This window comes from Botryllus schlosseri, chromosome 1, assembly GCF_051294905.1.
Source record: "Botryllus schlosseri isolate E-star chromosome 1, Bs_hap1, whole genome shotgun sequence".
Taxonomy (NCBI): Eukaryota; Metazoa; Chordata; class Ascidiacea; order Stolidobranchia; family Styelidae; genus Botryllus; species Botryllus schlosseri.
Genome location: NC_137236.1, coordinates 19691651 through 19717990, shown reverse-complemented (window position 1 = coordinate 19717990; position 26340 = coordinate 19691651). Strand labels below are relative to the sequence as shown.

The 26340-nt window shown below is 40.3% G+C and overlaps 4 protein-coding genes across 11 annotated transcripts; 3 read left to right on the top strand and 1 right to left on the bottom strand.

The window, feature by feature from the left end:
• Positions 1-226: 226 nt before the first annotated feature.
• Positions 227-1855, bottom strand: LOC145437864 (kelch-like protein 25). Its single transcript, XM_080315214.1, has one exon. The coding sequence runs from the start codon at positions 1817-1819 to the stop codon at positions 227-229; it is 1593 nt and encodes a 530-aa protein (XP_080171340.1). The 5' UTR covers positions 1820-1855.
• Positions 1856-7464: 5609 nt separating this feature from the next.
• On the top strand, positions 7465-11820 carry LOC145444322 (uncharacterized). Of its 6 annotated transcripts, none has more exons than XM_080322269.1 (6): positions 7465-7724; positions 9604-9704; positions 9763-9960; positions 10016-10105; positions 10162-10576; positions 11056-11312. In XM_080322269.1, exons 4-6 carry the CDS (start codon positions 10049-10051, stop codon positions 11295-11297), a joined length of 714 nt encoding a protein of 237 aa, XP_080178395.1. In that variant the 5' UTR covers positions 7465-7724; positions 9604-9704; positions 9763-9960; positions 10016-10048; the 3' UTR covers positions 11298-11312. The 6 variants fall into 6 exon arrangements, with proteins under 6 accessions (XP_080178395.1, XP_080178402.1, XP_080178438.1 ...); XM_080322296.1 differs by lacking the exon at positions 7465-7724 and having other exon boundaries at positions 8813-9704; positions 10162-10407; positions 10474-10576; XM_080322276.1 differs by having other exon boundaries at positions 9604-9960.
• A 250-nt stretch (positions 11821-12070) lies between these two features.
• LOC145444606 (uncharacterized) lies at positions 12071-13772 on the top strand. The gene is made up of 3 exons (XM_080322625.1): positions 12071-12145; positions 12217-12333; positions 12520-13772. Exons 1-3 carry the CDS (start codon positions 12095-12097, stop codon positions 12697-12699), a joined length of 348 nt encoding a protein of 115 aa, XP_080178751.1. The 5' UTR covers positions 12071-12094; the 3' UTR covers positions 12700-13772.
• A 6195-nt stretch (positions 13773-19967) lies between these two features.
• Positions 19968-25518, top strand: LOC145444616 (uncharacterized). Of its 3 annotated transcripts, XM_080322637.1 has the most exons (6): positions 19968-20218; positions 20492-20653; positions 21000-21074; positions 21138-21403; positions 22786-22874; positions 25090-25518. In XM_080322637.1, exons 4-6 carry the CDS (start codon positions 21197-21199, stop codon positions 25118-25120), a joined length of 327 nt encoding a protein of 108 aa, XP_080178763.1. In that variant the 5' UTR covers positions 19968-20218; positions 20492-20653; positions 21000-21074; positions 21138-21196; the 3' UTR covers positions 25121-25518. The 3 variants fall into 3 exon arrangements, with proteins under 3 accessions (XP_080178763.1, XP_080178771.1, XP_080178778.1); XM_080322645.1 differs by lacking the exon at positions 20492-20653; XM_080322652.1 differs by lacking the exons at positions 21000-21074; positions 21138-21403; positions 22786-22874; positions 25090-25518 and adding an exon at positions 20729-20754.
• Positions 25519-26340: the final 822 nt, after the last annotated feature.

Sequence of the window (26340 nt, the reverse complement as noted above, 5' to 3'; positions counted from 1 at the left end):
TGTGGACACTGGACATGCTCGTCGACGTTCGGATGGCCGGCGGGATACTGTTCCACACATCAGGTCCGGCCTATTTGATGGAGGGATGATCTTTCAGGTCGGTCATATGATATTTGGACGACGTGGACGCTCATGTGTTGTACTTGTGCGCTTTTGATTCCGAGGTAAAGAAGTCATTGAAATATTCGGGGCAATGACCGCAGTGGAACTGATATATAAACACCTATCATTTTGAAAATGACATGCACCAAACAGTAACACCCATATCTTTCGGAACGGGCGGTTGCTTATCTTCTTCAGATACTACGAACTTTTCCAGTTCTACAGTACCTATCGCTTTTCCCAATCGTTCTCCATGTATACACAACTTGTCTGAGATATGAACTTTGCATCCTGCGTAGTATTTTCCGATGACAAGACCTGGGATAACTTGCCATGTCCTGGTTATATCATTGTAGAATACAACTCGCTTAGAATCGATACTGATAACATAAACATTCCCATTGTACCCAAATGCAGATCCTTCCGCGATTGAAATTGGTATCGGTGAGATCTGGATACACTGCATGGTTCTCGAATTGATCCGAAAAGCATGTGAGTTAGCACTCCACTGTAGAACATCAATGACATAAATGCATCCTTCCATACTCGTAATAGCAAATGTATTACTAGTGTATTGTGCATTTCTTTTGATTTTAATTGATGACGACGTGCCAACGCCAATTTCATATAGGACTACTTGTCCATGTGTAACCATAGCTATGTATTTTCCACATATGATACACCTGCTGTATTCTTCCTCCGAATCGTTCTCGTACAACTTTTTCCATTTCAACTCACTATAACGGAAGACTGCATTGCCGGTTGTGATATAAATTATTCCTTTATGCTCAACTACACCGAGCCACATTGTTGATATTCCGGAAGGAAGTGGCGAAAATAGCGACCACTTTTCTTCAATTAGGCTGTACCTGTACACCATCCTGGATTTAGTGTCACATGATATGATGCCTGTCATCTGTTGACCACAAGCCATGGGCACTTTCGAACTTTTATCCAATGTATAATCATAGCACACTATCTTATGCAGGCATTTCTTTGAATCAGTCACCAATGCCTCACAAACAATATTTTCTCGTATAAATTGTTGGGGAAGAAATGATAGATCAATTAAACGGAAGCAATCATCAAACGCGCCCTTTCGTTCATCAATGTCGTGCTTGACCCAGGTCACTACTGCCTTCCATTTCAACATTTCATATTTCTTACCCCAATTTTCCACAAGAGACAGCATGTCGAGGAATTTATCTTTTGTTAATGACTGCAGTTCTTGTGACTCGACAAATGTCTTGAGATTTTCCCGAAAAAATATTTGAATGTTGGTTTTCAAAAGTTCCTTCTGATAAAGTAGAGCCACCGACAGCATATCCGCTACATTTCCCACGGTTACATTCACAGAAAGAAATTCAACATAGAGATTCGTCAAGTCATGGAGGCAAAACATATCCGATGCTTTTATGAAATCAGTGATGTGATCCAAAGTTAAATCAACTTTCCCAGTATAAATGAAGTTGATGCATTGTTTCACGACATCCCCAGGAGTGTCAGGGAATGAGGCAATCCCAGTATTTGTCTCTTTTGTATCACTCGAAAACATGGCTCGGAAATATTCCGACGCGGCAATCAATACAAATTTGTGAACCTTGATTTCATCTTGGCCAGTCACAATCGTGATGTCACAAAACTGTTCTTCGTCTTTCAATGCATTCATGGAATCCAGCATTAACCGTGGATGCAAGGAAGATTCCGTTGGAGCCATATTTCATAGGAGATCAGTTAGACACCTATAACTACTTATGCTGCAAAAATGTAACAAAAATACAGTATTGCAATCAGTGCAATTCCAAAATGTTGCTTTCTAAGAAAAAAGAATGAACCGACAATGTTTACGCTTCCCTCCATTTAGGGGTCAGATTGTCGATTCTAGAAATAGCCTACAACTAAAGGCCGCATGGTCATACTCATCTATCGTAGCTATCACAACTGTGGATATAGTCAGCAGTGGTGCCACTCGAGATTCGTGAAAAAAAACACTAGATTTGGCAACTAAATAACACTAGATTGACAAAAAATACACTATAGTTTTGAAATTTAGGCCAAAATTATTTAGTAAATCGTGAACGATAAAGAAAATGAACTGATTCAAAACAACAACATAATGAGAATACTCAGCAAATGACAAAATCATCACGCTTTCTGCATTCTTTCGACATCTGACAATATTGCAATGTATTTTATTTCCCCATAACAAAATTTTACTTTGTGTAGCTAAAAAGTAAAAAGGTCTGAGACACTCATAGTAACATCGTGCACTCGAATTTCTCGAGTACGGTATTCCACTGTCCAAGGCTCGAAGAAATCTATCTACATAGGAACACTGTAATGAATTAAAATGGCAGTAGCCTAGTAAGTGTAGGACAAAATACAATTTTTTTCCTTTTTAAAATAATTTGGCCCTAAAATTTCACATTCTGGCAAGGCATTCGACCAAGGATATATATAACTGGGTGTAGTCCTATATCGCCGGGCTATACATCCACCAACTATTCAATATTGGGTCCAGTCAATTGGAGCATGGTAGCCTATCCTGTTCGCTTGGAATGAGTAGCAGAGTTTTGACTTCTGGGACTTGAAACCCTGCGTCTCACGCTAGGATAAAAACTACGACAAGCTTGACGGCTGACCCAGTCCCAGTCTATTTCAGTCTTTGTCATATAAACTTCACTCGTAAACTACGATCAGGTTTACAGAGGGGTGAAAGTCCTGGATTTAATCTCAGGATATTAAACAGTCTGCTAGACTGCTACTGATAGGAATGTTCAGAAAGCAAGGCATTGTCCCAGGGTTGTAATGACTCGAGTCACGATTTTCTGATGACTCGAGTCATTTTCTCAAAATATGGAAATGGCTCTACTCGAGTCAATCTGTGTATTGACTCGACTTGAACTCGAGTCATTGCGAATGACTGGAACCAAGTCATATGACTCGAGACTCAGACGGCCAAGACAGACATTTCATTGTAATTTCGAAGAATAATAAAGTAACCGCATTATTCGTATTTCGTCTATTGGTACGTTGGTAATTGAAAATGCGACTACAAACTGCTAGAAGTGATGGAAATAAGTAGGCCTATAATATAAATTAATATAAATGTTCAATCAATCAATCAATCAGGTTTATTAATATTTTCATCGTTTCAAAACATCAAAAGACTGCGATACAATGAAAAGATAGGAAGGTGACGAAACAACTTGGAGTAGCCATTAAGATCAGACACCTACCTTAGCCTAGGCGAAGTAAATAAGAGGCATGCACACTGAATGAAAAGTAATGCAGAGAATATAAGACGCAAGCGACAAAATGAGGTGGCATGTGGTGGAGGGCGAGGTAGATGTTAGGCCGTGGTCCGGTAATCCTGGAGACTGGCTAGTATTGATTTAGAAGAAATTGCTTGTATTTCGACTTGAATGCGGACATGCTCGACGACTGTCGGATAGCCGGCGATATGCTGTTCCACAATGTTATATTATAAATATTGTTATAAATGTGAACCATCCGATACATCACCAAATTGAGTTATAAAATGTGGGTTCAACAAGAATTTAACTGGAAACCGAGCCGTCAACAAAATGACTTTGACTCGGGGACTGGAGTCATAATACCATGACCCAGACTCGACCCTCTGCTCGCTGACTTGGACTCGGACTTGACTCGATAGTTAATTGAAAATGACTGGATTCAAGACTATGAAAGTGAGACTGACTTGCGACTCGGAGCCGCGAGACTTGGTTACAATACTGCATTGTCATTGGGTTGTTCTTGCTTGGTACTCGTGCGGTGCGAAATGATGACCAAATACGAATAGTAATTGCCGTCTCTTCAAGTATAAATTATTTGAAGCACATCAAAATAGCATCCGCATTTACTACAAATATCTTTTTCATGAAAAAACACTAGATTTGCCGAGCTTCGACAAAAATATACTGGAACACTAATTCCGGGAACTTCAAGCCAGAATAAACTATATCTAAAATAATGTAAAAACTACGGAATGTAAACATTGTAGTCAACTCCGGATAGACAAAAATCGCTAAATCTGGTGTCGACATTCGCTAGATGTCGCTAAATGTTGAATCAAAATCGCTGGGTCGCTAAATCTGATTCCTAAAGTTGTTCAATTCAACCAAACTATATCCATATATTACATACACTCTTGTTAGCTATATTTGAATCGTCTGTTTCAAATGCCACTTATCATATTTCTAGCTCAAAATACGTAAGAGTTATGTCGGTTATCTCAAATCGGGACAACATACATTTCAAGAAACCAGATCACTCTGCGTGAACGACTGAACGTGTAATGACCACTGACCAGGTTTGCAGTCACAAGTACTCACAATATAGGCGTGACACTTACTGCCGCTGAGGGGGATTTCATGTGAAAAGCGTCCTAGAGATACAAGTGCCTTGCTCGACGCGTCTGTGAATACGCGGTGCGATCAATGATATATAATATACATTGATGCGATATACTTGCGGAAACGTGCTTGCGTTCCTTAACTGGATTGGAGTACTTGAACAAGACATGACTCGCACCTGGTGTGCCGGCCACTATAAGTAGCGACGTGCACTTTAAAAAATAATAGGAGCGCCAACCCGCGAGTCAACATAATACAAGCGGCTGACCATCAAATTATCTTTCTATTTCCATGTCCAAATTGTCCATCCATCCGATTAATGGTAGGCCTATATAAATTATAATGTTTGACATTCATGTAAGCATAATCAGTATATTAATTCTCAATGAAGCCTGTGGTAGGTGGATGTCTGATCATAATGGCTCTCCAAGTTAATCGACACATTACGATCATTTCATTGTATCGCAATCTTGTGATGTTTTGAAACGAGGAAAATATTATTAAACCTGATTGATCGATCCTCTTGAAAGAGGACATATGGTAAGTGGTTACCCTATATAGCAACGATCGTAGGATTACCATAGTCCTCTTTTAAGAGGATTCCTCCTCTTTTTTGACATTTTTGAAAGTGTCCTCGGAGAACGCCTTTTTGTCCTCTTTTTTCAGATTTTGTCCTCTTTTTTGAAAATTTAGGTCACATTTAGAGCAAAATGCGCGTGATATGCCGTAAATTAGCACAGCAGCAATGTGGAGAGAAAAATGTTTTTTGGAGCTCTGAGCGGGAAGTTGACCTTTTTTTAGTCAACCGATCACAAAGTGGGAACGATTCACCCAGTGGTGGCTTTTGGGGTGGGCGAGGTGGGCGGTAGCCCGCCCCCCCCCTGGTCGAAGGGGCCCCCCTATTCGGATTATGCGCTTTTTTCAAGAATAATAACGAATATACATGGAAATCCGTGTACCAAGCAAGAATATGATGTGTCAATCATCATCAAATCTCTGCATTAGTTAGAAAAGCCCCATATCCCGATAATCATCACGTCTCTGCATGCGGTAGAATTACTTGCACACATGCAATAATCCTTGCACACATGCAATAATAGACATGGCCGAATCCAGCACCTGGCCAAACCTTGGCGTGGTGAAAGATAGATAATAAAAACAGATGGAAAAGGGGGGTCTGGGGGCGGAGTCCCCCAGAAGTTACGGTTAGATGCTTATAGGGCCCCCCGGTAAGTCTCGCCCAGGGCCCCCCCGTTCGTAGGGCCACCACTGGATTCACCGATTTTTGAGAATCCTTCTCTGGTTTTGCGGGTCTTAAATTTATGAAAAAGTGTCCTCTTTTTAGATTTCCAAAATATGGTAAGCCTAAACGATCGACGAGTTGGCGGAGCTACACTTGTGCTTGCGGTAAAGGTATTGTTTTAAATGTCGATTTCATGGATGTAAATGTATCAATATTTTTCATGGCCTAAGATGTTTAATTAGAGCGGGGGTTCCCAATTTTCGACTGATCAAGCTCGACACAAATTGTAGTCCCGTATATTTGCGGATCCGAAAAAGCGGACATAGAAAAGTGAGATTTATCCACCTAAATCTGATCAATCAATAAATTGTTGAGTTATATTTTCATCTGAACAAGACACACACAATGTACAATGCCATTAAGACACAATAATGCGATGTAATAAACGGATAGGAGGATGCCAAACGACGCGCAGTTGCGGTATTTCTAGGCTGACATCCACCTCGGCCTGGAGTGCCCACTGCCCACCGTCACAGTTCTTTGCGATGTTGATCTTTTTGAAGCCGTGGCCCTTTCTAGTTCTTTCCATTACTCATTAGTGCTTTCTTTCGTCAGGTCTTTTTTGTCGCCGTAAGAACGGTGACGGCGGGCGAAGAAGAGCCCAGATAAACCTCCGACGGGAATCGAATCGGAGCCGCCCGATTAGTAGGCGCTTATAGTCACCACTACGGTATCGATGGTGACTTGACTGAAAAAAAAGGTATTTTTTGAGTAAGTGCTCGGAACACCGGTGTCCGCGATTACTGTCCGTTGAGTTGACCTGAATAGGCTGTCTTCACGAGCACTTTGTTGGCCGTGTTAATTAGATATATCTCGCAGGACGTTTTAACATTTTCGCCCACGTTGGAAACCACAGAATTAGAGGTTTGATTATGTTGAAAATGTGTCTGCTCCGGAACTGATTGGGACTCTATTCGTCAAGTCATACAGAATTACTCTATACCACTTGTCCAAGCAGGAAAGTAGTGAAAAGATGATTGCGAATCTCCATAAGTTGAAAGTACCTTGCTACTATCCACCTATCCATAATCAAATCGTTGATCCAAGCCCTACTTTAGATCTACTAGTAGCATTTTCAAATAGGTAAAACGACTTGACTCGAGTCAATTTGTGTATCGACTCGGTTTGTACTCCAGTCATTGTGCACGACTGGAACCAAGTCATACGACTCGAGACTGGGAAGGTGAAGACATACAGCTCATCGTAACTTCGAAGAATAGCAGAGTGACCACATTGTTGGTATTTCGTCGATCAGTCCTGATACTTGGGAAACAGGGCCATAAACTGTTAGGACCGAGGAATATTACGATATTATGAAGGCGAGCCATTCTACATCACTCGAGCAGAGTTGAAAAAAGTGGGTTGAAACGGATTGAAGTCAAAACTGAACGGTGAACACAATGACTTGGACTCGGACTCGAGTAACAACACTTTGACTCGGACTCGACTTGACTAGAGTCAACGCTAGAAAAGTCTCCGGTCCATGCTCTGCACTAAAAAGTAGGCGCATGAAGCAAAAAACCTACATTTTACATAAATTATAGTAACCAGTGCATTTGTGGAAATTGGATACATCATCAGAATATTTTGCGCATGCATTTTGCCATGCGCAACGAAAATTCGGAGTTTTTGACTAATTTTGTATTTGCATTTTCCAACGAGATTTTAGGATATATACACTCTAAATTCGAGACAACACTAGCACAGTATTTTCCGTTGGTGGCAACGGCTAATCGTGTCAACAACGCCGCGATCGAGAGAAGTTTGATGTCTTTCCTTTTTTCGCGTTCACCTTTTCCCAATACTGACAACGTCATCTCCCGTCGAACACCGCCACGTGGTTCTTTTGCGATACGACACCATGACAGGAAGAGCTTGCGCCGATTTGAGAGGTTTCTTAGCCATTAACGGTATCGCATCTCACCATATCGATAAATGGGAAGGTAAAAGCTAAAGCATTTGTCGCCTTCGTTTGTATGTTACCTGATGGTATGATTTAACATTAGCGCAATAAGGGCCAAGTTAGGCTGATGTAATGACTTTCGGAAGTTTTAAGGAAATTTACAAGATGCTGGTCATTTGCCAGGTATTGCATCCTTTGCTTGCTTAATTATGAAGTACTGAAGACTAGACAGATGTGGTCTAGGTGGTTGATGTCATTTTCAGACATCGAGAGGTTTTAAGCATGACCTTACCCTATTCGTGTTCCCCCTGAACATGCCGTGTGGACGTAGTGTTGATTGGCAAACAACTTGACCTAAGAAAAAGGTACATATCTCTCTGCCAAGCCTGTGTAGTCTACGTGATAATTAAGTCGGCAGTGATCATTTTATTCCTATCCTCTGATAACTATCCTTGATAGAAGAGTTTAATTCCACTTGTAAATTCTCTGTTATTTCGTTGTCTGGTTCATCGCAAACATCGATACATGATTGCTTGATCAGCAAGAATCAGTGTTCCCTATGAACATGTTTTGTGCAAATTGTTGGTGAGCGAAATATAAACTGATTGATCCTCATTATTGTTTCTTCACATCACCTGTGTAGGCTACATCATGATGTATAGTTGGCAGTGATGATTTGTTCGTGTGCTTTGATATCTCTCCTGATTGACGTGTGAAACCTCTCTACACTCATTTCATTTTTATGCATCTTGGGTGGGGTTGAATGGTACTACCAAGTGTAATCATTTATATAAATTTTACAGATATATGCTATTAATGCAGAAATAATACTTCGACCGATCTTAAGTTCCTCAAATAATGTCACGTCTGTACAATCCTGGTGGCTGTGCTCATTTTTTGAAAGTCCAGATAATCTTGGAAAACACTTGCTGAAGCGCCACAAGGATCATCCAAGTTTGATCTTAACTTGCACGGTTTGTCGGAAAAGATTTGAAAATAATAATCGTTTCAAAAATCATTGTGGGACACATCATAACGGACAGGTTGAAATTGATTTGAATGACCTCGTCAATGAAGTAATTGTATTAGATTCTTCATCACAAAGTATGGAATCTGAATTTAGTTCGACTGCTTAAAATTGTGCAGGTGTCATTTTCTTTTGTCAGTTCACCCAATGTGGCGTATGACCTAACTTGCTTGATAGCTATCCACAATGAAGAATTCAAGCGATTGTATGCAACTTTGTCATTTACTCCCAAAATGCATTTTCTTGTACACATGTCATGGCAATTGTTGGCGTTTGGTCCCCTTGGTTTTCATTCGTGTATATGAGATATGAGGCTAAGAATGGATTTTTTAAACAAAAGAGGTGGTTTAATTTCAAAAATCTTCCCCTGAGTCTTAGTTTTCATCACCAGAAGTGGATGTGTATGAAAATGATTGATAATAACGGTGTGAGAAAAATCAACTTTTTGAAGGACGAAACTGTTGTTGCTGACAAAACCACTGCACCAGTTGCAGATTATCCGGAACTAATGGAGTTTGAGAATTGTCAATTAGACGCGTGTGTTGTTACTGCTACACGAGTTTTGCACAAAAACATCGCATACAACGTAGGTCGTAGATGATATCCTAGTTGACAGCTTCCAAGATGATGGTTTTCCAGAATTTATATGCATTGATAAACTGTTGTACATGAGTCTGCTATGAATTCATTTGCCGTTGAAGATGGCAGTAGTCACGGATTGTGCTGTATTTCTGATCGTGATTTTCTGTGGCCTCAAATCAGTCATAATATCAACACGCAGCGGTTTGTGATGACTAAGAATGTTGGGCATGTTTGGTGTTTGTAGTTATGGGGTTTCAGTCTTATCGCCATATTGAGTTCTGTTTGCAACTTAGCGTCAATTATTTTTCAGATAATGATATAGACTCGGATGTTTTCACCGAAGTTGTCGACAAACATCTATGGCAGTTATTCAATATTGGTACTACACGCCGTCTACTGAAATTACAAGAGGTAGAAGCAACTCATTTGCTGTTGAATGTGTGTATGCAAGTTGATGTTGATATTTCAGTTATGGAAAAAGATGTTGACCGAGGCTTCATAAAATCCGTGTGATGCTTCTGTCTCTTCATCTGAGCCGTATACCATCATCCCTCCGAAGAAATCGTTCGACGTTGATGCACAATCACTGGCAGAAGCGTCGGATACCACTTGGCCCATAGCAGAGCCGTTCATTGACGGTGTAGCATCTTGCGCAGCTGTGAAACTCGTATTGATTTATTTGGTAATATTTTGCAACTACCCATCCCAACTGTATGCTTCAGAAGTCCGTACCAACCAGCAAAGACGAGGAAGAAATGATGACCGATCTGTCCGTACCAGATACCCTGCCTGATACAAGTGTAGACGAAGGGGTAATATATCCAAATAAATATAGTTTAACACAATCCTGTTTATAGTAATATTGCAGCCGTCATCTAGCGGCAATCACTCCAAACGAATTCATGGGATACCTTTACCCGAATTCAGTTACGAAGTGCGACAGGCTCTCGAGGCACGAGCTGCATATGAAGTCATACATCTTGTTGTGGAAGAGTGTGCCAATCACATCCTCAGCAGTGGTGACATGACTGGAAAGTCGGCCTATTCCAAATTTGGAAAGGCACTTATAGAAAAGTATCCATGTCTAGGATCAACTTTGCAACATCCACCTTGGGTAAAGTCAAATCTCCGTTGTTTTTTCCTATATTTATTTGCAATCATATTTTCATTTGCTTTCAAGCGTAATTTCAACAAGAAGTTGTCCCAGAAACTAAGACAACTTAGACTTCTGAGAAATCTCGCTGCACCTCAGGGCAAAAGCAATACTTCGCTTGTGACTTCAGGTATGGTTTAGAACAGAGGTCTCAAACACACGGCCCGCGGGCAGCATGCGGCCCGCCAGATCATTTTGTGTGGTCCGCGACGACATTTTATATTTTAAATAATTTTACAATATATAAGTGGCGCATATATCTTTTAAAGTGAAAATTCGCTCTATTGCTCCGAAAGCCTTAAACTATTCATTAAACTTCACTATCCGCGTCCATGCAGTAGAAGTTTCACTATTTCGCCACATTTACAATTCATGATGATAAACCCTGACCCTCAGACGATAGTCGTTTACAGCACTATGCTTAAACGATGCGTGACTGAAATTTGTGAGTTAGACTTTGACGCGACCTTTATTAGAATTACTATAACTCGGGCTGACTCAATGGTTACACGAAAATGACCCGAGTGGACACGGAGTCATGGGAATAGTAATAGGCCAGAAGTACAATTTTCAATGTTTTTGGTGAATACTTCAAATGTGCGATTTTAGGTGGATCCATTCTAAATGCCGAAGAAGCTTCTCTCCAGCTTCGAAGTGAATTTTTGAATGTCAATCGCGATTGGAAAAAAGTTGTCTTTCTTTTCAACTACCTCTACGGACATCGACGTTCCAAGATAATTCAAAAAGACATTCCCCTGTCGGAAATACTTGATCTGTTCCCTTCCTTGACTGATATCAAACTGGTGAGTGTGGTTATTATATCATGGAACCATATTATAATCACTTTATAGTTCTTATACCACTGTGTTGCTTTGGCTCGAGTCAACTTTTTGGCGTGGCTTGACTTGTCTCGAGTCAATGAGCAAAATGACTTGACTCAAGCGCTTCATAAATGTGTATTGACTCGTGATTCTGAGCAAAATTTCCGAGTCAATTTCAAGTCATCAAATTAACTGTTACGTATATTTTATTGGCAATTGCACGTGTGTACGAGCAATACAACACCTTCTTGCATGTATATTAGAAAAATCAGACAACTAGGACTGTTTAGTTCGCAAGTCTGCTATAGAGATAATGTTGACATGCACAAATAAAAGTCTGCCTGTTTTTCTCTGCGATTGCAAACTCATTCATTGATTTTAGTCTTTGATGTGAGCGTAACGCATTTGTTGCGTAATATATTGTGGCAGCCATAGCCACGGCCTACCATATCTGCTTACATATTTGATAGTAATATGTTAAACTGCAACCTCAATCCCACTATAGTTATTCATATCTGCACGACTACTCGTGATTTCGATCCGTCGAGTAAGACGTCATGGCTACATGGTCTGTCCATAACTCACTGTAAATATACCATGGAAAGTTCAACGTGGGCATTTGGTGTCAATATAGTTCATTATAACTATGCACTGAAATGCAGCCGTGGGCTACATAGGAAATCGAAACGCGGTCGTGAATAGCAAAAAAGGCTGCCCGCTCCTCGTCTAATGCTATCAACCATTTCTATCAGTGTTTGTGATGAATTTGCTTTTCATCTCAGATCAGAGAAGAGTTCAAGATAATTGCACCAACCACCATTGAAGACATGAAAAGCAGTTATCAAAATATGATAAATATATTGGATGTAATATTTCAGGTAAATTTGGGCTTGCAAATTTAGTGTGCTCCACAATTAGTAATAATTATTTTACCATTTCATTTCATCAGTCCACTGAAGGTGACAAGGATGAGCTCACCAAACTGCTGAAACTACAGTCGGAGCTTACCGATGCAAGAATTAATTGTCGGCAAAAAAGCGGTTTAACTGCTTTGCTAGTCCAACAGGTACATAATAATACATAATTGCCACTTCCATTGATATGTGATAGGAATATGTTTAGGCAGGAAATGCTAACCTATTAACTGATGTATATTATGGATGTCCTTATCTGATGACTTCAGATTTTTTTGGAAGCGATAACAAAAATTTGTATGCAAGTACTTGAATATATGTCTGTGCACATGTTTCAGGCTCACGACATAGAGAACAGGAGTCAAAAGCATGATCCTCCACATCTAGTTGTCGCAAGACATCAGGATGGGTCCATTCAAGGCTGGATCCTAGCTGTTGGGGAATCCGTCCCTTGTGGTAACGATGGCGCAACGGTGTTCGATATTTTAATCGATATGATGGCATGTTATTGTGCCTAGGATGTGTCATACCCAAAGGAATTTCAATTCCTGGCATTTATTCAGAGAGTAGTTGTTGGCGACAAAAACACCCAATATGTGTCTGAAAAACTGAATAATTTCTTCAGAAAATTCGAACACATGCTGTAAGGTCATAATAGACCTCTTTCTTTGACATAAGGTTACTTTTGTGCAAGTTGTTAAACAGTAGTTCATCATTTGCTTCTATTTCGTTGGTATACATAAATCCATTAGCTTTGTCGACACTGGACAGACATGTGAATTGATAGTGCGTGACACATGTTGGTTGAATTTAGTGTCTGTGGAAAATTGAATAATGCCTTCAACAATTTTGAGCACATAGGTGAGGGGCCTAATAGGCTAAGTAATTTGACTTGGTTATTGCTGTGCAAGTTGTGGAACAGTAGTTCATACTCTAGTTTTATCTTAGGACACTATCTTTGTTTTTATTTGCAATATTTCATTTATATTTATCAGTCCATTGAATCCGTGGGCATGAACATGTGGCTGGATAGCGTGTGACTCTTTCAGCATTTGGGTTGGATTTAGTGTTACTGGATAATTGAAAAATTTCTTCAAAAATTTTGAGCACATACTGTAAAGGCGTGATAGGCCCACTAATTTGACTTGAATATGACTGTACCAGTTGTTCATACTCTACCTTAGTATTGACACACTGACTGTCTTGTTTTCCTTGACAATATTTTGTTATTATACTCCATTCCATTAGATCCTTGGACATAAGCATGCGACTTTGAAGCGTGACACTTCAGTATATGGGTTGAATTTTGCAGTACACCGGGGCTATATTTACGGGTTCATTTCAGAAGTGTTTTTACGTTATAAAGTCATATGCTCAAGTTACTCAAACTAAGTATGTCGCATGCTCATATTGTTCTTGAAGCACATAATTTATCACTGTGCCGATGATTCTTTATTTTTACTAGCAGCAGTCTTGCTTCATTGTGCAGTGCATTGCTTTTACATTTCAATGATGGTTTCGTTTTATCACTTATGATGTCATATTGACATTGAATATAAATATTGACATTGAATATAATGATGTCATTGTGAACTAGAATGATGCGGAGTTACAAGCGACAGGGTGTGGGCCGAGTACGCCAGATTATTTAGTAAGAAAAAGCTGCAGAGAGATAGCATTCGTGTCGGCCAGATTATTTAGTAGTTTTTCGTGTCCGTTACGTGGGCGATATCGTGGAGAACGCCTATATCAGACAACACAGCGTTTGACAACGGTTATATGAGACAACACAGTATCTGGCAACGCCAAGCAACAACACGAACACCTTTTCAGATGTTCTTTTTTTTTACACGCAACGCGTTCTCTTAGATGTTGTCACCAACGGAAAAAAATTTAGAGTGTAGTGCTATAGCCCAACTATATAACTTTGTATTCACATGAGAACTATTACTAAATATATAGGGGAGATGTGGTACCGATGGATAAAAAATTGGAAAATGATCGCTGGCCCCAAAATGTTCAGCCGAAAACAGCAGGTCTTTTGCTGGCTCAGCACTTTCATACAAGCTCTACCTATCGCGCACATATACATGAATATCCGTCTTTTCAAAAAATATCTATGGACGTTCAAAATTTGTTGCTCGAACGTGTCATCGGTCCCCACCCGGTGGGTCCAATGGCACACGACCCGCGGGGACCTATGACACATATACCCTAAATACCTCAGATGTGACAACTTTTCTTGCTCAGTATTATAATCTAAGCTACAGTAAGCCAAAGAAGAATGTTTGATCGCAACCGTCAAGAAATAGAATAAATATTAACTCAAATGTTGTCATAAAATCACGTTTCGATTTAGGCTCGGACTTATAAATTTGAGGGTACGTACATATTGCCCGAAAATCGACAGTGTGACTTCCAAACACCTCGTTATAGCGATAAAACATCATATGCAATTATTACATAAAGATTTTCTGTACGTAGGCATGTTTCATTTGTTTTATGATTAGTATGCTTGATTATTTTGCTTGATTTGGCTATTGTATCATCGGTCCCCACACTACGACTTTTATATATGAATCGAAAAAAATTCCACTCAAGGAAAGTACTGAAAAAAATAATAGGTGCCATTATATAGCCAGATACAAGCCCTGCACTTCACAATAAAAATGATTGCTGGTTTCTTCGTGTTGAAGGTTACAAAGAAAAATGTATATGTCGATATAAATTTACTTTACACCCCTAAAAACAAAAAACATCTGTGAGAGACCCCATAGCTCGCGCACGTCGAATTTTTTTGTATGTGAGGAAAGATTTTGCCAGCAAGCAATTGTAGACAAGTTCACGGAGTGTAATCATGGAATTATCATAGAGAATTTTCAAAGTATTTTTGGTCCCAGTGATCCATTGGTACCACATCTCCCCTACTGCTACGTCATTTTTCTGCGGCGTCCACATTGTGTCCCAGCATGCCCACATCGCCTCATTAGTGTGTCCGCCCACTTCAAAATCGAAATGACCCTAGGAGCCCTGGCAATGCTGGCGACGCAATGCGACGCTTATAGGCGCAGATACAATATACTTTTAAAAAGAGGAACATTAACTTACTCGTCCGATGGAGAGAGGAAATGCTGTATCTCCGAGCACTCGGGTTGAAATCCACCTTTCTACCGAGATGGCGTCGCTTCATCTAATTACGAATCTACTGATTACAAATTAGTGATGTACATTTGTACATCTAAAAAGGTCGTCAGTGTGTTCAGATGCACATCAATGCCATTTGAGTAAGACAATGTAATTTTACGAACCACATGTGGACTTTGTGTGGGCGTGGCACATATTTTTTGTGTGCGCAGACTGTGGCAGAAGTGCGCGCTCGCGTGCAGCTTAGAGGGTATACTTTCGTTACCATGCGTCATCCTCTAGGATGATTTGTCCTCCTTTTTAAAGAAATTGAAAACGTCCCCCTTTTGAGCAATTCGTACTCCTTTACAGCTTTAAAAGCGAGGCTAATGTACAGAGTCAACTGGAAATCGGCATAAAGGACACGAAATAGGTATTGCAGACGCGTCGAACGCGTCTTTCCGGAGTCGACTCAAAACGATAACCCTTGTTTAAATCAACACCACAAACGTGGCGCAAATAACGCGGGATTCGGGAGCCGAGTTGATGTGATGGCCTTTTTTTTATTTTTTAGTCAACACAGCAAGATTTCCAGTGAATAATTCAAAATCAGCTATTTTCAATTTCGGTAAATTAACTTTAAGATTTTAAAAATGTGTCCTCCTTTCCTGGTTCCAAAATAGGGTAGCCCTACATGACACGTCACAACGCATGAATATCGGCCTTAGCTAATTGGAAGCTATGTTACTCAAAAGATATTTAATATGTTTTAAATCGCTCAGGCGCCTTCGCAATATTCAAATATGTACTGTTCGCGATATTCAATTGTTGGCGACTGGGAAATGATTAATGCGTTGAGATCCCGAGCAATTACAGAATTTGAATATGAAGACCGACAATCAAATTCAATTAAAACAGTCTGCATATACAACAAGTGGACGAACACCGTGAACATCTATACATAGTAACGCCAGGGAGGAATCATGATCTAATTGTAGGAAAATCTGGATTTACCTATATCTACTTTTTACAAACCACTCAATTGAGAACTTACTACTAATATACTCAATTGTGGGCCTTGACCTCCCTATTCACACTTTTCCTTAACTATGATTCAGCATGCCTTCAAAAGAGTTAGATTTACTTACAATTTAGTAGAACACTGAAACGGTGTTTCTATTTGCATTTGAATATCAATATTCGCTGCTTTTACCACTTATGGGAATGGATACTGCTTAATGTATAAAGTACATTTTCGCAGAAACGCAGACTTTGCCAGAGCCGTGGGTACCACTGCTTCAGCCCTGTGATTATGCAAATAAAGATTTCCTTCAATCCGATACAATTATCTCTTGACCTTGCCGTAGGGAGAATATAGACAAGCATTTTCGATCATTAAACGAGTGAGGTATTTTGTTACTATCAAGGATTAATTGCTTCGTCCCGTGACTCTGGAGCATAAATATCGCCACGCAATGAGACAGGGATCACATTCGCCTTTGAGATCCGGGACATCATCTCATTTGACAATGCCTATAGCGGTCTAAGCGTTGGCAAAGTCTATATATAGCGAACCCTGGTTGCCATACACGTTACAGTGTTGTCAGATATTATCTGAAGGTTTTTCAATGGTTCATAGGCAATTCTACTTTCGTGATTGAAGCATACATCGAGTTCAATGCTGGCCAGGGCCTGATCCTGGCCTAATCGAATAAACTATGACCTTAATATTTAGCTCTCTATCTAAGTCATGTGGTTATGCCAACATGCAACGATAGTAGAGCGGAATATCATGCATACTACAGAGACAGAAACCGTCCATTTCGCTGATTCCTACCAAGACGAAACATACTTGAGTACTCCAAAACGTATCACTTTGTCACGTAGGCCATCTGGTTACAGGACAATACAAACGAACAGTTTGTGTCTAGATATATTTCTGCTTCCCAAGGCCCCGGCGATAGCCAAGCACCATATCATATTTGTTCTCCATACTTGTGTTCGACGGCCGATATGATATCAAACCAATTAACTTCAATATCATATTAGCCCACATCATCGCGCTCCGTCCCATCCGCTGCTTTCGGTGCTTGGGTATTAGTGTATTATGCTATAGATAACTAACCTCCGTAGGTTAGTTATCTATAATTACGCAGTCGGATTCTAAATCCTCCGGAGATGGTCTGATTCCCAAATTTTCGAATCCGAATCCATCCGGCTCTAGGTGGCAATTTGAACGTCCGCAAAATCCGGCTGGAAAATTTCCAGTTTTGCGTTCGAAAAACTTCTGCCAAAATCATGATATAGTATTTAAGATTATAAGTAAGCTTCTTGCTAAAATCCCGCAGTCGAAATTAAATTCAGAATCCGCATCCAGTCCGGCTGTACTGTATCGCTGAAATACTGCGCCGAATCCGGTTCCTGATCCGGAGTGTAAACGAGAGGTCATTTCTCCCACGCGAATACAAGTCTCGGCGCGAAATATATTACTGGCAGACAAAGCGCTCTCACTCTCATAATGGCGGCTTAGCTGCAGCTGTGGGTTTGGTTTAGTCGCGTTCAGGAATTAATCATGGTAAAGTGAGGCTCAGCCGGGTCCATCTACTTTGTGAATGTCGGCAATGTCGGCGCAATGTAGGTGCAATATACGAACTTATACCGTGAAATATACTTATATTCAAAGAATTATAACTGATATTATACTTGACAGCTAGCAATGTCGATGATGTTGCCGCAATGTCGATAATACCAGCGCAATGTCGACAATGCCGGCGCAATGTCGATAATGTAAGCGCAATGTCGCCGCAATGTAGATACAAAATACGAACTTATAACTTACAATATACATATTTAAAAAACTTTTTAGTAGATATGGCTCATCTTGAATTGGGTGAGTATGTTACGCTTGGTTGTTCGAGTTTGAGGCACATGTTAGCGAGTATAAAGAGAACTCCTTTCTTTGGTCAAGGTCGTCTGCGAATCATCTCTTTCACGATGCTAACATGTAAGTTACTTTATTTATTACCTGATAAGTCAATTACGAAGCATATGTTAGTTGTTGTAAGATGACGGGTAAGGATTGTGGTTTGGGAACAGGATATATTATACAGTACTGGGTTTGAGAAGAGGATATAGGGTATAGGGTGCATGGTAATTTATATATGCTTAATATTAAACGTAGGTTCGGTGTATGGTATAATGTCATAAAGTATAGACCTTGGTTTGGTTTGCACTTTTGCGAATATCATGAGCTATAGTGACAGTGCTGGATTATATAATGTAACAGTGTTGTTGTACGTTATTTATTCTTCAAGCTATCAGATCGCAGCACAGGCGCATGGAAACATGACCAGTAAACACAGCACGTGCACCTCGCACGGCGTCCATCCAAGAGAGTGAACGCATCAATTACAACACGCTTCGTCAATATGCATGACGTCATCACTAGCCATAGATGGCGCCCGTTACATATACCCCCCTCCAATTTTTTAGAGGTAACACGAGGAACATTTACCTCTAAACTAAAACCGATAACACATCAAATGGAAACCCGAATCAAAGGCAAAAAGACACATACAACATCATGAAGACTAGGCCAAACAAATAGCCCACAACAATAAAAACATGAAATTCCAAACAATCTTGTCGATCATCATCAGGTCTGTCGATCCATCCACCCAGTTATGTGAAGCAAGGTCCTCAATTTCTTCACCGCACCATTTGATAACGTCTTGTACAGTAATGGAATTCAGCTTGCTGACATCAGTACGGACGCAGTACGTTTTGTCTTCCGTCGGCAACAGAACAAACGGAGCATTATACTTATTCCAGATTTTCTCGAAAACGGTCAACTCTTTCAAGTCCAAGCTCGGGTCAACTTCAATGTTATGACATGTCACAACAGACCCGCAATTCTCACGTTGCGCGAAGGAATCATACTTCTTAGCAGCCACCTCGGCCTCAGTCACAGGCTCACAATCCTCAAGTTGTGCTAAGGAATCATCCCTCTTAGCATACACATCAGGCTCCATCACAGGCCTACAGTCATCATGATGCGCTAAGGAATCATCCAACTTAGCAGACACCATCACAGATCCACAATCTTCAAGATGTGCTAAGGAACCATCCAACTTAGCAGACACCTCGGACAACACAGGATCAGCCAGACCAGGCAAAACGAGTGCACCAACATTTTCGTGCTTTCTCGGAACAATTCCCGACGATTCAACCTCGTTACAGGGTTTAACAAATCGCACTGGATGCGCAGGCGAACCTCCGAAACTTTGCACAATACTCAATACTTGATCGAGAATACTCTTCTGGGCCTCAACCATGTCGTCAATCCGGCGATCAGCCCGCTTGATCTCTGTACGAATATATTCATGATCCTTACGCAACAAATCCATGACACTTTGTTACTGCTCACTGACTCTTGAAAGGCTTGAAGACTGGAGTGCTCGCCATTTGTAACAGTGTTGTTGTAAGTTCTTTATTCTTCAAGCTATCAGATCGCAGCACAGGCGCATGGAAACATGACCAGTAAACACAGCACGTGCACCTCGCACGGCGTCCATCCAAGAGAGTGAACGCATCAATTACAACACGCTTCGTCAATATGCATGACGTCGTCACTAGCCATAGATGGCGCCCCGTTACAATAATATCAGGACATGGTGGTCGCTCAAATCATGCATTCTGTTTGAATGTTTTTGTACTTCTGTCTATAATAGTGTAGCGTGGCGCTTGTCTGCTCAGCCAAGACGTGGTAATTCCCAGAGATAAATAATATGACAGTGGAAGCACATACGAAAGCAAAGAATGCCACTGATGAGGGGAAAAACAAGAAGCCACGAAAACATGACAAGGGCAATAGGTCTCTGTAGAAAATCCAGATCAAATGCTCATCCAGTTCCAGTAAGTATAAACTTATCAATAATTTGTGAAAGTTTGCCTACCAAGTATAAAGTATCATTGCAGTATTGCAGACTTGTACTGACTACGTGTTTAGTTAGTTGACGAACAACTAACCAACGGTTTTTTCAGTACCGCAGTTTCCAAACAACTAAAGAGTGCCCGTCGTTAGTTGCAAGTTTTCAAATTTGAGTAATTCTAGTTGTGCTTTTTAAAAATCCAGTAGTTTGTACAAGCCTGGTACCTTGCCATCTATATATTATCCATCTGTTTTAGATGTATGGGAGAAGGCTTATAAAGATTGATATGAAGGAAGTTGCGGACAAGAGTAGCCTGTCCTCCTCTTCATTGTCTGAAGAGGAACAACGACAACAGTCTAAAGAAGACGTCAGCCGCCCAAAAAAAATTTGGATAATTCTATTTCGACTGATGATCAGGGTATAATATACTCTGTTATTCTGCCCAATATGTTGTACACAGAATATTCTTATGTAAAACTTTTATACTTTGTAGATGATGTGTTTCCTTTAAAGCAGCAATGCCTATAACAATTCTAATACTGCGGCCATCTCCTATGATTCTGGCAATGAAAGTGTGACAAGCAAGAGTGCTGTTTTCAATGATGCTTGCAATGCAAGTTTGCCATCATTCGGAGAATGTTCAAGAACAGCATGATCCCAACATTGAATGTAGCGGCCAGTTGCAGGGAACTAACCCAATCAGCGAGCTTCTAACACTTTGATTCATTCTTGAATTTGAGTTATAGCGTCGCTCTGTTTTCCAGACGTTCCTTCATTTGTAAGCAATGTTGAACTGCAAAATTCTGACTGTCAACAACGAGGCCTGTCACAGAGTAATGGTAAGATTATCAGTTTATCACATATGATTAATCCAGCTTTCTTATATTCAAATAATTTTTTAGCTGCTCCGTGCACACCATCAACTCCAACATCTGCATACAGTGACCACTCTGTTTCTTTGATGCGTAAAGACATCAAAGAATTGAAGTTAGAGATGAACCAGATGATGGATATCATTAAAGGTCACATCATCGCAGACTCAAAAAAACACAGTACCACAACCCCAATTTTGCTGGAAGATCTTATTGAAGACCCCTGTCAAACCTTATCTCATCTGGAACAACTGGAAAAGAACTTGATTTACTGTGATTGCAAAAAGTCTGAACTGGTATGATTTAGTTGATTAGAGCAAACTTTGCCGGACTATGTAACTAAGCCCTGGGCAAAGTGCGGCCCGCGAAGCCATTCTGAGCAGCCCGCGTGTCCATTTCTTGAAATTCAAAACACAAAACCTACTTTTGAATATTACTGCGTGAAATTAAACCATAAGCTTATAAACTGGGCCGGAACGGAAATATGCCGCGCATATTACGCAGCCTATGTACCTCGCAAGCTCGCTTGCTTAATCCATATTCAACATAACGCCAATGTAGCAAAGTATGTCATAACAATTGAAATCACAATAAGTCACTCTTTCCATATAGTTTAGTTCAAACCTTCTTTGTGCCATTGTCACATTACTCATTACACGGTCTGTGCTTCAAATTGTTTCGTGATAGGGTACGTTTCGAAATGCCTATTTCGTAAAACAAGTCAATCAGTGCTCGTTTTTACTATGAGACATCATCATCCATGAACGATAAACGGGCATGTCAAAAAAGACCGCCGAAAGCTGAAATGCAATGATGGTAAGGAACACTAAACACAGGGCCGCACCCTAAACCCCCCATTGGAGAAGGCTGGAAGTTTGGCCCAAAGTGATTTTGAAAATTAAGCTGAAGGAAACTTTATTTAAATTTTCTTAGCGCTTCGTGTGATTTATTGTGGCCAGATGTCTTGGTATTAATATGAGTAACCTTCCCCCCCCCCAAGAAACGCTTAATTTACAAAGATCAGCATTTCGGTGTTGCGTCACGACACACCAAGAAGTTGACAATGACATTTCGGCTGACATGTGCCTCTGTGAAGTGTGCCGCCAAAAAGCTCGATGGCGAGGAAACCTTGCAGGGATATCTACACATCTCTGAAACCTTGACCAAAAGTACCGCCTCATGTTGGCCGAAACCGATATATATATATATATGTCCATTTCACCAAGCAGCAACTATTCGGAAGTCAGCGGTCAAGACAATAAGCTGTGTAGCAAAAATGAACAGAAAATAAATTTTCAAAATTTGACTCTTTACAAGTTGTTACTAATATTACAATCGCAATTACAAAACCCTCAATAACGGAGAGCATTTTTACCAAGGTAGGGTATTTTGATTTCCCTTTTTGTGGAAGATCATCGCAGCTAAATTTCAAATTGTTATTGACCACACAGCTTTATAGGCTAAACCCTCGTTTCAAGTCCTCTTTTACTGAGATCCAACCTGGCGAAATCACAAACAAGTGCGTTGATTGCGAAACTCTGTTGCGTCTGGAATGTTTTGAAATCCCAATTTTGACACTGCTGTAATCGCATTCAAGAGATATTGTTACCGCTGGTGGAGATTCCGATTTGCTGCATTGTTTTGTGCTGCCCCTGATCTACTTATATTCTCTTTGGAGGAGCCTGTAAAGTGGCTCATCCTACGGTCGAGAATCAAACAACTACAGCTAAAATGGGCTGCTTTCCAACTGTTATTGGAGCTTGCAAGGTAATTTTGTTTATGAAGTTGACGTCTGTGTGACAGCTGTGCTCTTTATCATATTATTTGACAGTAAGTGAATCGTTTCTACCTCCAGGGCTGCTACCATTCTTCTTCAGAACACTATACCAGTGGTTCCCAAACTGTTATTTTGTAATCGCGTAATGCAACTTTGACATAATGTGATTTTTAAAAAATTTATTGTAATTATTGAATTTCGTCAATATTGTCGGTCTTGCATAAATTTTTGATCCTCTCGTTGCACTTGCTCAGATTTAGCGGTGGAACCAATGTCATCAAAAAACTTGGGCAAATAATTAATCACTCATTTCAAACTCCTTTCAATTCACATTTCAACACGGGAAGGAAGTTTATCCTCCACTGGTTGCATTTCTACTGCATGGGAGGGGGGCTCAAATTGCAATGGCCTGACCCATGTTCCCTCTAAGCTGCACAGTGCACACGTGCGCAATTGCGCAGTGCTGACACGGTCTCTGCGCACAGAAAATTCAAGCTGCACACAAAAAATCCTAAGTGATGTCATTGTTTTTAGTCGTTACGCACTGCTGTCCAAGGGACCACGCAGTGAGTTGGTGAGTGTGTGCAGACTCGTCAAAAATCAGAGGGAACATTGCGCCTGACTATTCTGGGCCGGGTGTTTCGGTGGCGAACAAGAGGCATGGCAAATCTGGCTCAATCCCAACGTGTAGAAGTGAAATTATTGAGATACCAAATTAGGGATTTGAAACTTCGCATCTACTGGTTGGAATTGCGCCAAATTTGTTATGCATTGTTTTTTTCGACAACTTGACAATTTCATAGGGATAACAGCAAAATTTAAAAAATAATTCAATTTTTTTAATAAATTGAAAATTTTGTAACTCTAATAACTTAACTCAGGGGTAGGCCACAGGTAGCTTTCATCCGACTCTGATGATATGTAGTGGCACGTATGGAGTCGCAATGTACAATGCGAAAATGGGAGTGGAAACGGTGGCTTTTGTTCCCCGGCAATGACAACGAACGGCCAACAGCAACGAAAATAATTTCGATTATTTAATAACTGCAAGTTGATGCTGAAGTAACCAAGTATTTTGGCAGTGACATAAGTCACATGCCCTTGTAAGGGTGTGCATTAGACTGGGACTAAAGTGCATTTGATGTAGGTTTACGTTACTTTGGCAGGGTGTATTATTGTAACATAAAAATAGCCACAATTGCAATTTATTATCAATTATCAACTTCCTGCGGAAGTACACGGCATCCACAGGGGCATCCACAGGAAGAAGCGCAACAAATCGTAATGGATTTAGGATTAGCGCAGTACAATAATCTTTAGAGTTGGCGAAAAATGTCCGACCTTAAAGTCATTGTACATAATGTAAGAGCAACATGAATTGATTGTATTGGTGGTTTTAATGTTTTGACATCGCATCGTTAATAGGTATACAACCAACTATATGTACATTGTACAGCTAGCTATACTATCCCGTTCACCAAAGAAATTTTTGAAGCTGGCCCAGAATCGTTCCACCATAGTGGAACTAAAACCCCAATCACACAGTGCGAATGCGGGGATTGGATCATAGGGTTCCGCGACGCCAGTGGAACAGCGGAAGTACCGATGAGTTATACTATCTTCCAGGGCCGTAACTGTCACACTCCAAACACCCAATTAGGGGGAGCTCGACTGAACCCAAAATTACTTTGTTGGTCGTTTGTTGAAGTAGATGTAATCAAATTGAAAAATTTTGTCGTGCTTTGCGCGATTTCTTGTCGCTGTAGGTCTACATTTAAATATGATTAGTAAGATAAAAAAAGTGCTATGTTAGAGAAATATACAAATCGGCGGTGGCGATTACCACACATTGAAAAGGACTACGACTCTACTCTGTGCTAAGAGGCGGGCCTCCTAACACTTTCAAACCCGACAATGGGCCATGGCCAAAAGATGGCTGAGAACCCCTGGCTTGGCTTCTAGATGTTGGAATTGAGCCAAATTTGACGCGCAGAGTTTTATCAATAATTTAGTCGAAGTAGATGGTAAAGTTTGACTTGGCTGTCACGCACCACCAAGGTTGTCATGATTTACAAAAGACGGTTCGGACTCCTTGGATGAATGTGACTTGACATGACCGTCCCACGGTACTCAGCCCAAACACATGTAATTACTTTTTCTCTACTGCTATAATCAATCAAAGTAATCAATTAATTTATGTTGTAGGACGACGATAAATTGGGAAGACGGGAGCTAGACTGTTATCGAGGAGGCTGATTATTCCGATACCGATAACATGGACTAATGCTAATGCAGAAATATTTGCTGAAGTGATTGCACAGTTCTGTATCAATTAAGGCCCAATTCTTGCTAACGTATTTTCTTCATTCAAGTTTTTTGTGGGGTGTATTTTGTACCGATTTCATACAGAACAGAAAGCCATATAAAGGATTTTAAAAATTGGCGATTAGTTTTCATTCTGTAACAAGGCCCTACCTCTTGCTGTCTACTTTTTGTTAACTTATGCTGTGTGTTGTCACGGACTGTTATTTTACCTTCATTCTTCATCCATTTTTATTGCAATTTTCCGCCGAGGTCTAGTCCAGTGCATTTTTTTGTATCTTGAACTGGTATAATATAGAACAAAAAGCCATACATGATTTGTAAAACTGACGAGTCGTATTCGTTCATACGTGAAGTGCAGCATATAGCAGGTTTAGCCAACCAGGATTCAGGGTCGAGTTGTACAAAAAATATCTTATAGGATATCGTTGAGGCTGTTTATCAGGATATCTTTGAGGATGTCCATCAGGATATCTTTGAGGATGTTTATCAGGATATCTTTGAGGATGTCCATCAGAATGTCTTTGAGGATGTCCTACAGGACATCTTATATATATCCATTTCTGTCGACAAATGTATATATTTTGCACATCATTGAAGGACATCTTTTGAACTCATGGAAGATGTTTAAAAAATATCTTTAATAAGTTTTGTGTTTGCTGGGAATATGCAGCTAACGCTATTAGTCCCTAGGGCCAATTTGTAGAATAGTTATATAATATTGGGAGCTGACATTATGAATACTCTGTGTCTCGTCGTTTTGTTTTGCGTCGGTGCAGTGCATGGAGCATCACCAACGAAATCACTGAGTTGCGCGCCATGCACCAGGCCTTGTCCAAGACCCAAATGTCCACAAGAAAAGATTCCCGAAAAGGACAGATGCGGGTAGGTGTTGTTAGCATGTAGCATTAGGGCCGGAAACTTCTCCGGTCGGCGGGAATGATGTGGGGAAATGACGTAGGGTGCTCGAAGGGGGGTCCCGGAATCGATACATTAATCGAGTTTTTATCCACCTATACAAGGAATAAAACGTATTAAAGTTAAACTTTAAATTTAAAGCACAGAGACCAAAACAGTATTTACCGTAATTTACTTTAAGAGCTATTGAAGTCAATCAGATATCTGTGGTCGATC

Bases quoted from the DNA above. Each gene is read 5' to 3' on its own strand.
- LOC145444322 (XM_080322285.1), top strand. From the start codon at position 10,049: ATGATGACCGATCTGTCCGTACCAGATACCCTGCCTGATACAAGTGTA. The intron at 10,106-10,161 runs GTAATATATCCA...GTAATATTGCAG, and splicing joins ATACAAGTGTAGACGAAGGG to CCGTCATCTAGCGGCAATCA. The intron at 10,577-11,055 runs GTATGGTTTAGA...GTGCGATTTTAG, and splicing joins TACTTCGCTTGTGACTTCAG to GTGGATCCATTCTAAATGCC.
- LOC145437864 (XM_080315214.1), bottom strand. From the start codon at position 1,819: ATGGCTCCAACGGAATCTTCCTTGCATCCACGGTTAATGCTGGATTCC.
- LOC145444606 (XM_080322625.1), top strand. From the start codon at position 12,095: ATGAAAAGCAGTTATCAAAATATGATAAATATATTGGATGTAATATTT. The intron at 12,146-12,216 runs GTAAATTTGGGC...TCATTTCATCAG, and splicing joins TATTGGATGTAATATTTCAG to TCCACTGAAGGTGACAAGGA. The intron at 12,334-12,519 runs GTACATAATAAT...CACATGTTTCAG, and splicing joins CTGCTTTGCTAGTCCAACAG to GCTCACGACATAGAGAACAG.
- LOC145444616 (XM_080322645.1), top strand. From the start codon at position 21,197: ATGCGTAAAGACATCAAAGAATTGAAGTTAGAGATGAACCAGATGATG. The intron at 21,404-22,785 runs GTATGATTTAGT...TTCTCTTTGGAG, and splicing joins ATTGCAAAAAGTCTGAACTG to GAGCCTGTAAAGTGGCTCAT. The intron at 22,875-25,089 runs GTAATTTTGTTT...TTTATGTTGTAG, and splicing joins CTGTTATTGGAGCTTGCAAG to GACGACGATAAATTGGGAAG.